The following is an 11,425-nucleotide window of genomic DNA, read 5'->3' on the forward strand; positions in this document are numbered from 1 at the left end:
TTGTAAGTCGCTCTGTATAAGAGCGTCTGCTAAATGACGTAAATGTAATGTAAAAAATGTAATCGTTACTCATTGTGTATTTATTATTACATGTTATTACTTTCTATTATTTCTCTATTGTCTTTCTCTCTGCATTGTTGGGAAGGGCCTGAATAAGCATTTCACTGTTAGTTCACACCTGTTGATTATGAAGCATGTGACAAATACAATTAAATTCAATTAGATTTTGATTTGATATGGGTCATGTATTCCGTTAAAACAAATGTAGATTATTTGCAGGACCTCAGACTGATAAAGGTCTTTGTAACACTGGGTGGAAATGTGCATATTGGTGAATTTAAAGCCTTTTCCATATTGCCATGTAGGTGACCATGTTGAGTGTGATGCTCACCTCAGCCACGTAGGTGACCATGTTGAGTGTGATGCTCACCTCAGCCACGTAGGTGACCATGGTGAGTGTGATGCTCACCTCAGCCATGTAGGTGACCATGTTGAGTGTGATGCTCACCTCAGCCACGTAGGTGACCATGTTGAGCGTGATGCTCACCTCAGCCATGTAGGTGACCATGTTGAGTGTGATGCTCACCTCAGCCACGTAGGTGACCATGTTGAGCGTGATGCTCACCTCAGCCACGTAGGTGACCATGGTGAGTGTGATGCTCACCTCAGCCATGTAGGTGACCATGTTGAGTGTGATGCTCACCTCAGCCACGTAGGTGACCATGGTGAGTATGATGCTCACCTCAGCCATGTAGGTGACCATGTTGAGCGTGATGTCAGCGAAGGCCTCGTGGAGATAGCGACACACAACGCTGACCCAGGAGAAGGGGTCCCGCGTGTACGACCTGTTCTTATACAGGGTCATCACATGGGCAAGATGGGACAGCTTGGTGTTCTTCTCCTCCAGACATACCTGGAGGGAGGGGGAGAGAAACAGGAAGCTACGGAACTGATGGAGAAGATGTAACTCTGTGGTAAACAACAGAGAAGCTGGACGGTCCAGTGGACAACGATCTAAGACAATGAAACAGAATCTTTAACTGCTACAGGAATAACACTATAAACGAAAGACCATTTGAAATGGATTTTGGTGTTTTACCTGTGCGATCCTCTCAGCGCTCTCCTTGCAGAACTGAGTGGGGTGGCCAAAGTGTTGCACCAGATGAGGCAAGAGACACAGCACATTCAGGGGAAAACCTAGAGAGAGAGAGAGAGAGAGGGATGAAGAGAAAGATAGGAGGAGAGAGAGAGTGGTAGAGACAGAGAAAGAGAGAGAAATTCAATTCAAATTCAATTAACTTTTACTTCCTGGGAGGAAATTTCATGTGTGGTGAGAATGGTACACACAGGACACATAACAAGACATGACACTAAAACATGTAGGCTACAGTATTAAGGAGTAGAAGCGTTCTATGCAATCGCAAGGTATACACACCAACATACAAACACATCCCAAGGTATACATACCAACATACAAACACATCCCAAGATATATACACCAACATACAAACACATCCCAAGGTATATACACCAACATACAAACACATCCCAAGATATATAGACACATATACAAACACATCCCAAGGTATACACACCAACATACAAACACATCCCAAGATATATACACCAACATATAAACACATCCCAAGATATATACACCAACATACAAACACATCCCAAGGTATATACACCAACATACAAACACATCCCAAGATATATACACCAACATATAAACACATCCCAAGATATATACACCAACATACAAACACATCCCAAGATATATACACCAACATACAAACACATCCCAAGATATATACACCAACATACAAACACATCCCAAGATATATACACCAACATACAAACACATCCCAAGATATATACACCAACATACAAACACATCCCAAGATATATACACCAACATACAAACACATCCCAAGATATATACACCAACATACAAACACATCCCAAGATATATACACCAACATACAAACACATCCCAAGATATATACACCAACATACAAACACATCCCAAGATATATACACCAACATACAAACACATCCCAAGGTATATACACCAACATACAAACACATCCCAAGATATATACACCAACATCCAAACACATCCCAAGATATATACACCAACATACAAACACATCCCAAGGTATATACACCAACATACAAACACATCCCAAGATATATACACCAACAAACAAACACATCCCAAGGTATATACACCAACATACAAACACATCCCAAGGTATATACACCAACATACAAACACATCCCAAGATATATACACCAACATACAAACACATCCCAAGGTATATACACCAACATACAAACACATCCCAAGATATATACACCAACATACAAACACATCCCAAGATATATACACCAACATACAAACACATCCCAAGGTATATAGACACATATACAAACACATCCCAAGGTATACACACCAACATACAAACACATCCCAAGGTATATACACATATATACAAACACATCCCAAGGTATATACACCAACATACAAACACATCCCAAGGTATATACACATATATACAAACACATCCCAAGATATAAACACATATTTAGAAACACAAATTCAAACTTCAAGAGCTCAGGAGTTTGATGAATGTTGGGCACAAAACTAGAAGCTGTTCTCTTAGATTTGAATGGGAGAGCTCTATACCTGGAGGGTAGAGGGTTATACTGGTCTATACCTGGAGGGTAGGGGTTATACTGGTCTATACCTGGAGGGTAGGGGTTATACTGGTCTATACCTGGAGGGTAGGGGGTTATACTGGTCTATACCTGGAGGGTAGGGGGTTATACTGGTCTATACCTGGAGGGTAGAGGGTTATACTGGTCTATACCTGGAGGGTAGGGGGGTATACTGGTCTATACCTGGAGGGTAGGGGTTATACTGGTCTATACCTGGAGGGTAGAAGGTTATACTGGTATATACCTGGAGGGTAGGGGGTTATACTGGTCTATACCTGGAGGGTAGAGGGTTATACTGGTCTATACCTGGAGGGTAGAGGGTTATACTGGTCTATACCTGGAGGGTAGAGGGTTATACTGGTCTATACCTGGAGGGTAGAGGGTTATACTGGTCTATACCTGGAGGGTAGAGGGTTATACTGGTCTATACCTGGAGGGTAGAGGGTTATACTGGTCTACACCTGGAGGGTAGAGGGTTATACTGGTCTATACCTGGAGGGTAGGGGTTATACTGGTCTATACCTGGAGGGTAGAGGGTTATACTGGTCTACACCTGGAGGGTAGAGGGTTATACTGGTCTATACCTGGAGGGTAGAGGGTTATACTGGTCTATACCTGGAGGGTAGGGGTTATACTGGTCTATACCTGGAGGGTAGGGGTTATACTGGTCTATACCTGGAGGGTAGGGGTTATACTGGTCTATACCTGGAGGGAAGAGGGTTATACTGCTCTATACCTGGAGGGTAGGGGTTATACTGGTCTATACCTGGAGGGTAGAAGGTTATACTGGTATATACCTGGAGGGTAGGGGTTATACTGGTCTATACCTGGAGGGTAGGGGGTTATACTGGTCTATACCTGGAGGGTAGAGGGTTATACTGGTCTATACCTGGAGGGTAGAGGGTTATACTGGTCTATACCTGGAAGGTAGAGGGTTATACTGGTCTATACCTGGAGGGTAGACAGTTATACTGGTCTATACCTGGAGGGTAGGGGGTTATACTGGTCTATACCTGGAGGGTAGAGGGTTATACTGGTCTATACCGGGAGGGTAGACGGTTATACTGGTCTATACCTGGAGGGTAGAGGGTTATACTGGTCTATACCTGGAGGGTAGAGGGTTATACTGCTCTATACCTGGAGGGTAGGGGTTATACTGGTCTATACCTGGAGGGTAGAAGGTTATACTGGTATATACCTGGAGGGTAGGGGTTATACTGGTCTATACCTGGAGGGTAGGGGGTTATACTGGTCTATACCTGGAGGGTAGAGGGTTATACTGGTCTATACCTGGAGGGTAGAGGGTTATACTGGTCTATACCTGGAGGGTAGACGGTTATACTGGTCTATACCTGGAGGGTAGGGGGTTATACTGGTCTATACCTGGAGGGTAGAGGGTTATACTGGTCTATACCTGGAGGGTAGAGGGTTATACTGGTCTATACCTGGAGGGTAGAGGGTTATACTGGTCTATACCTGGAGGGTAGGGGTTATACTGGTCTACACCTGGAGGGTAGGGGGTTATACTGGTCTATACCTGGAGGGTAGGGGTTATACTGGTCTACACCTGGAGGGTAGGGGGTTATACTGGTCTATACCTGGAGGGTAGGGGTTATACTGGTCTATACCTGGAGGGTAGAGGGTTATACTGGTCTATACCTGGAGGGTAGAGGGTTATACTGGTCTATACCTGGAGGGTAGGGGTTATACTGGTCTATACCTGGTCTATACCTGGAGGGTAGAGGGTTATACTGGTCTATACCTGGAGGGTCGAGGGTTATACTGGTCTATACCTGGAGGGTAGGGGGTTATACTGGTCTATACCTGGTCTATACCTGGAGGGTAGGGGGTTATACTGGTCTATACCTGGAGGGTAGGGTAATACTGGTCTATACCTGGAGGGTAGAGGGTTATACTGGTCTATACCTGGAGGGTAGGGGGTTATACTGGTCTATACCTGGAGGGTAGAGGGTTATACTGGTCTATACCTGGAGGGTAGAGGGTTATACTGGTCTATACCTGGAGGGTAGGGGGTTATACTGGTCTATACCTAGAGGGTAGAGGGTTATACTGGTCTATACCTGGAGGGTAGAGGTTTATACTGGTCGATCCCTGGAGGGTAGGGGGTTATACTGGTCTATACCTGGAGGGTAGAGGGTTATACTGGTCTATACCTGGAGGCTAGGGGGTTATACTGGTCTATACCTGGAGGGTAGAGGGTTATACTGGTCTATACCTGGAGGGTAGGGGTTATACTGGTCTATACCTGGAGGGTAGAGGGTTATACTGGTCTATACCTGGAGGGTAGGGGTTATACTGGTCTATACCTGGAGGGTAGAGGGTTATACTGGTCTATACCTGGAGGGTAGAGGGTTATACTGGTCTATACCTGGAGGGTAGGGGGTTATACTGGTCTATACCTGGAGGGTAGGGGGTTATACTGGTCTATACCTGGAGGGTAGGGGTTATACTGGTCTATACCTGGAGGGTAGGGGATTATACTGGTCTATACCTCGAGGGTAGGGGGTTATACTGGTCTATACCTGGAGGGTATGGGGTTATACTGGTCTATACCTGGAGGGTAGGGGGTTATACTGGTCTATACCTGGAGGGTAGGGGGTTATACTGGTCTATACCTGGAGGGTAGAGGGTTATACTGGTCTATACCTGGAGGGTAGGGGTTATACTGGTCTATACCTGGAGGGTAGGGGTTATACTGGTCTATACCTGGAGGGTAGAGGGTTATACTGGTCTATACCTGGAGGGTAGAGGGTTATATTGGTCTATACCTGGAGGGTAGGGGGTTATACTGGTCTATACCTGGAGGGTAGAGGGTTATACTGGTCTATACCTGGAGGGTAGGGGGTTATACTGGTCTATACCTGGAGGGTAGGGTGTTATACTGGTCTATACCTGGAGGGTAGAGGGTTATACGGTCTATACCTGGAGGGTAGGGGGTTATACTGGTCTATACCTGGAGGGTATGGGTTATACTGGTCTATACCTGGAGGGTAGAGGGTTATACTGGTCTATACCTGGAGGGTAGGGGGTTATACTGGTCTATACCTGGAGGGTAGAGGGTTATACTGGTCTATACCTGGAGGGTAGGGGGTTATACTGGTCTACACCTGGAGGGTAGGGGGTTATACTGGTCTACACCTGGAGGGTAGGGGGTTATACTGGTCTACACCTGGAGGGTAGGGGGTTATACTGGTCTATACCTGGAGGGTAGGGGTTATACTGGTCTACACCTGGAGGGTAGAGGGTTATACTGGTCTATACCTGGAGGGTAGGGGGTTATACTGGTCTATACCTGGAGGGTAGAGGGTTATACTGGTCTATACCTGGAGGGTAGGGGGTAAACTGGTCTATACCTGGAGGGTAGGGGGTTATACTGGTCTACACCTGGAGGGTAGGGGTTATACTGGTCTATACCTGGAGGGTAGAGGGTTATACTGGTCTATACCTGGAGGGTAGGGGGTAAACTGGTCTATACCTGGAGGGTAGGGGGTTATACTGGTCTATACCTGGAGGGTAGGGGTTATACTGGTCTATACCTGGAGGGTAGAGGGTTATACTGGTCTATACCTGGAGGGTAGGGGGTTATACTGGTCTATACCTGGAGGGTAGGGGGTATACTGGTCTATACCTGGAGGGTAGGGGGTTATAGTGGCCTATACCTGGAGGGTAGGGATTATACTGGTCTATACCTGGAGGGTAGGGGGGTATACTGGTCTATACCTGGAGGGTAGGGGGTATACTGGTCTATACCTGGAGGGTAGGGGGTTATACTGGTCTATACCTGGAGGGTAGGGGGTTATACTGGTCTATACCTGGAGGGTAGGGGGTTATACTGGTCTATACCTGGAGGGTAGGGGGTTATACTGGTCTATACCTGGAGGGTAGAGGGTTATACTGGTCTATACCTGGAGGGTAGGGGGTTATACTGGTCTATACCTGGAGGGTAGGGGGTTATACTGGTCTATACCTGGAGGGTAGGGGGTTATACTGGTCTATACCTGGAGGGTAGAGGGTTATACTGGTCTATACCTGGAGGGTAGAGGGTTATACTGGTCTATACCTGGAGGGTAGGGGGTTATACTGGTCTATACCTGGAGGGTAGAGGGTTATACTGGTCTATACCTGGAGGGTAGAGGGTTATACTGGTCTATACCTGGAGGGTAGGGGGTTATACTGGTCTATACCTGGAGGGTAGGGGGTTATACTGGTCTATACCTGGAGGGTAGGGGTTATACTGGTCTATACCTGGAGGGTAGGGGGTTATACTGGTCTATACCTCGAGGGTAGGGGGTTATACTGGTCTATACCTGGAGGGTATGGGGTTATACTGGTCTATACCTGGAGGGTAGGGGGTTATACTGGTCTATACCTGGAGGGTAGGGGGTTATACTGGTCTATACCTGGAGGGTAGAGGGTTATACTGGTCTATACCTGGAGGGTAGGGGTTATACTGGTCTATACCTGGAGGGTAGGGGTTATACTGGTCTATACCTGGAGGGTAGAGGGTTATACTGGTCTATACCTGGAGGGTAGAGGGTTATACTGGTCTATACCTGGAGGGTAGAGGGTTATACTGGTCTATACCTGGAGGGTAGGGGTTATACTGGTCTATACCTGGAGGGTAGGGGGTTATACTGGTCTATACCTGGAGGGTAGAGGGTTATACTGGTCTATACCTGGAGGGTAGGGGGTTATACTGGTCTATACCTGGAGGGTAGGGTGTTATACTGGTCTATACCTGGAGGGTAGAGGGTTATACGGTCTATACCTGGAGGGTAGGGGGTTATACTGGTCTATACCTGGAGGGTAGGGGGTTATACTGGTCTATACCTGGAGGGTAGAGGGTTATACTGGTCTATACCTGGAGGGTAGGGGGTTATACTGGTCTATACCTGGAGGGTAGGGGGTTATACTGGTCTACACCTGGAGGGTAGGGGGTTATACTGGTCTATACCTGGAGGGTAGGGGTTATACTGGTCTATACCTGGAGGGTAGAGGGTTATACTGGTCTATACCTGGAGGGTAGAGGGTTATACTGGTCTATACCTGGAGGGTAGGGGGTTATACTGGTCTATACCTGGAGGGTAGGGGGTTATACTGGTCTATACCTGGAGGGTAGGGGGTTATAGTGGTCTATACCTGGAGGGTAGGGATTATACTGGTCTATACCTGGAGGGTAGGGGGGTATACTGGTCTATACCTGGAGGGTAGGGGGGTATACTGGTCTATACCTGGAGGGTAGGGGGTTATACTGGTCTATACCTGGAGGGTAGGGGGTATACTGGTCTATACCTGGAGGGTAGGGGGGTATACTGGTCTATACCTGGAGGGTAGGGGGTTATACTGGTCATTCAGTGTGTTATGTCAAATGCCATTTGTTCCCTCTTTATCCTAACTCGTTTTTTGTAAATGTCACTGAGGGTAAATGTCAAAGTGTTAGCCTCCATCTGTACATCCTACATTTATCTTTCTGCATCTTTTACCGAATGGGATTGTTTCATTATGGTCTATTATTTGATTGATTGAAAGATTAATTGACAGACAGACAGACAGACAGACAGACAGACAGACAGACAGACAGACAGACAGACAGACAGACAGACAGACAGACAGACAGACAGACAGACAGACAGACAGACAGACAGACAGACTAATCAATACCTACCAATAGCCTGTGATGTGTCGACCACGGGGACTCGTGAGACAGGTGTGAGCTGACAGAAGAGCTGCAGGGTGAGGTCAGAGGTGGTCTGGGAGGTGAAGCCCTTTAACAACAGCTGTTGTAGTCCAGAAAAACCACTCCATCTCAGCTGGGCCTGCAGCTTCTCCAAACGCTCACGGTTCTCCGCCCGGTCCAGGGGCACCTGGGAAATGGAGTTCCGGTAATACTTTAGAGTTCTCTATGTATGTACAGGGGACATTCTTATCACATGTATTATCAACCTTTGGCAGAAACGTGTGGATGAAGCCATTGCATTATCATTACATTTCTATTACAAAACCCATAGCACCTTAGACAGCAGCTTGTTTACAGGTGTAGTGAAATATGACACTCAAATGTACAGTTTGATTTACCAATTATCATGTATTATGCCATGTTTACACGACCCACCTTAGACTGTAGCTTGTGGACCATGTTTACACGACCCACCTTAGACTGTAGCTTGTGGACCATGTTTACACGACCACCTTAGACTGTAGCTTGTGGACCATGTTTACACGACCCACCTTAGACTGTAGCTTGTGGACCATGTTTACACGACCCACCTTAGACTGTAGCTTGTGGACCATGTTTACACGACCCACCTTAGACTGTAGCTTGTGGACCATGTTTACACGACCCACCTTAGACAGTAGCTTGTGGACCATGTTTACACGACCCACCTTAGACTGTAGCTTGTGGACCATGTTTACACGACCCACCTTAGACTGTAGCTTGTGGACCATGTTTACACGACCCACCTTAGACTGTAGCTTGTGGATCATGTTTACACGACCCACCTTAGACTGTAGCTTGTGGACCATGTTTACACGACCCACCTTAGACTGTAGCTTGTGGACCATGTTTACACGACCCACCTTAGACAGTAGCTTGTGGACCATGTTTACACGACCCACCTTAGACTGTAGCTTGTGGACCATGTTTACACGACCCACCGTAGACTGTAGCTTGTGGACCATGTTTACACAACCCACCTTAGACTGTAGCTTGTGGACCATGTTTACACGACCCACCTTAGACTGTAGCTTGTGGACCATGTTTACACGACCCACCTTAGACTGTAGCTTGTGGACCATGTTTACACGACCCACCTTAGACAGTAGCTTGTGGACCATGTTTACACGACCCACCTTAGACAGTAGCTTGTGGACCATGTTTACACGACCCACCTTAGACTGTAGCTTGTGGACCATGTTTACACGACCCACCTTAGACTGTAGCTTGTGGACCATGTTTACACGACCCACCTTAGACTGTAGCTTGTGGACCATGTTTACACGACCCACCTTAGACAGTAGCTTGTGGACCATGTTTACACGACCCACCTTAGACAGTAGCTTGCGGACCATGTTTACACGACCCACCTTAGACTGTAGCTTGTGGACCATGTTTACACGACCCACCTTAGACTGTAGCTTGTGGACCATGTTTACACGACCCACCTTAGACAGTAGCTTGTGGACCATGTTTACACGACCCACCTTAGACAGTAGCTTGTGGACCATGTTTACACGACCCACCTTAGACTGTAGCTTGTGGACCATGTTTACACGACCCACCTTAGACTGTAGCTTGTGGACCATGTTTACACGACCCACCTTAGACAGTAGCTTGTGGACCATGTTTACACGACCCACCTTAGACAGTAGCTTGCGGACCATGTTTACACAACCCACCTTAGACTGTAGCTTGTGGACCATGTTTACACAACCCACCTTAGACTGTAGCTTGTGGACCATGTTTACACAACCCACCTTAGACAGTAGCTTGCGGACAATGTTTACACAACCCACCTTGGACAGCAACTTGTGGACCATGTTTACACAACCCACCTTGGACAGCAACTTGTGGACCATGTTTACACAACCCACCTTGGACAGCAACTTGTGGACCATGTTTACACAACCCACCTTGGACAGCAACTTGTGGACCATGTTTACACAACCCACCTTGGACAGCAACTTGTGGACCATGTTTACACAACCCACCTTGGACAGCAACTTGTGGACCATGTTTACACAACCCACCTTGGACAGCAACTTGTGGACCATGTTTACACAACCCACCTTGGACAGCAACTTGTGGACCATGTTTACACAACCCACCTTAGACAGCAACTTGTGGACCATGTTTACACAACCCACCTTGGACAGCAACTTGTGGACCAGCCTTAGGGACATCTGATACTCAAACTCAAAATCTGACTCCATGAGGGACACCGCCACCCAGAACACCGTAGCCAATAGGGACGAAGGATGGGACACGTGGGCAGGATCAGACAGCACGCTAGGATCAATTCGATTAGTCGACGCTGAGGAGGCGTGTATACTCCGTCCGGGCCGGCCCAGGCCGTGATTGGTGCAGGCCTGGATGCGGTCGAGGGTAGCGCTGCGAGGCGGATCGTGTGATTGGTTGCCGCTCTCACCAAACTTTTTGGGTACAGAATAGGACCGCTGGTGTCGGCTGCGTTCGGCTGAGAGGCCGCTAAGCCCCACCCCCGGCAGGTTGAGCTGGCCAGTGCTCTTCCTGTTAAACTGCTTCTCAAGCTTCTCATTGGTCAAGAAGTCTGGGGAGGAGGTCCTACAGAGGGGTTAAAAAGAACAACGCTAGAATCTGCCTCCAATTAGAGTGAATAGTTTACCATACCGTTAACTAAACCCACTGTCTAAGTAGCCTCTTTCCTATGCTGATTCAGATGACTTGTTGAAGGCAAAAGACTGCAACATAAAGTCTATTACATAAAGTCTGCAACATATCTGCATAACATATGAAAGTGTAGACAGGGGAAATAGAACTCCTACCTGGTCAGAGCAGCCATCAGATCACTGTTCTTCAGACACTCAGCCAGGTTCACCACCACTGATTCTAGAGTCAGCAACACCTCCATCACATAGCCCTGGAACACAGACATTACTGTTACCTCCATCACATAGCCCTGGAACACAGACATTACTGTTA

The 11,425-nt window shown here is 47.2% G+C and overlaps 1 protein-coding gene across 10 annotated transcripts in view; it reads right to left on the minus strand.

Annotated features, from left to right (window-relative positions):
• LOC106563781 (protein furry homolog) overlaps positions 1–11,425 on the minus strand; it is a 267,082-nt gene that overhangs the window by 36,034 nt on the left and 219,623 nt on the right. For all 10 annotated transcript variants that reach the window (XM_045690192.1, XM_045690187.1, XM_045690188.1 and 7 more), the window contains exons 44-48: positions 11,269–11,363; positions 10,612–11,047; positions 8,411–8,609; positions 1,100–1,197; positions 743–913 (exon numbers count right to left, since the gene is read on the minus strand). In XM_045690192.1, the coding sequence (XP_045546148.1) occupies positions 743–913; positions 1,100–1,197; positions 8,411–8,609; positions 10,612–11,047; positions 11,269–11,363 (999 nt within the window). The remainder of the gene's footprint in view (positions 1–742; positions 914–1,099; positions 1,198–8,410; positions 8,610–10,611; positions 11,048–11,268; positions 11,364–11,425) is intronic.

This window comes from Salmo salar, chromosome ssa11 (genome assembly GCF_905237065.1).
Source record: "Salmo salar chromosome ssa11, Ssal_v3.1, whole genome shotgun sequence".
Taxonomy (NCBI): domain Eukaryota; kingdom Metazoa; phylum Chordata; class Actinopteri; order Salmoniformes; family Salmonidae; genus Salmo; species Salmo salar.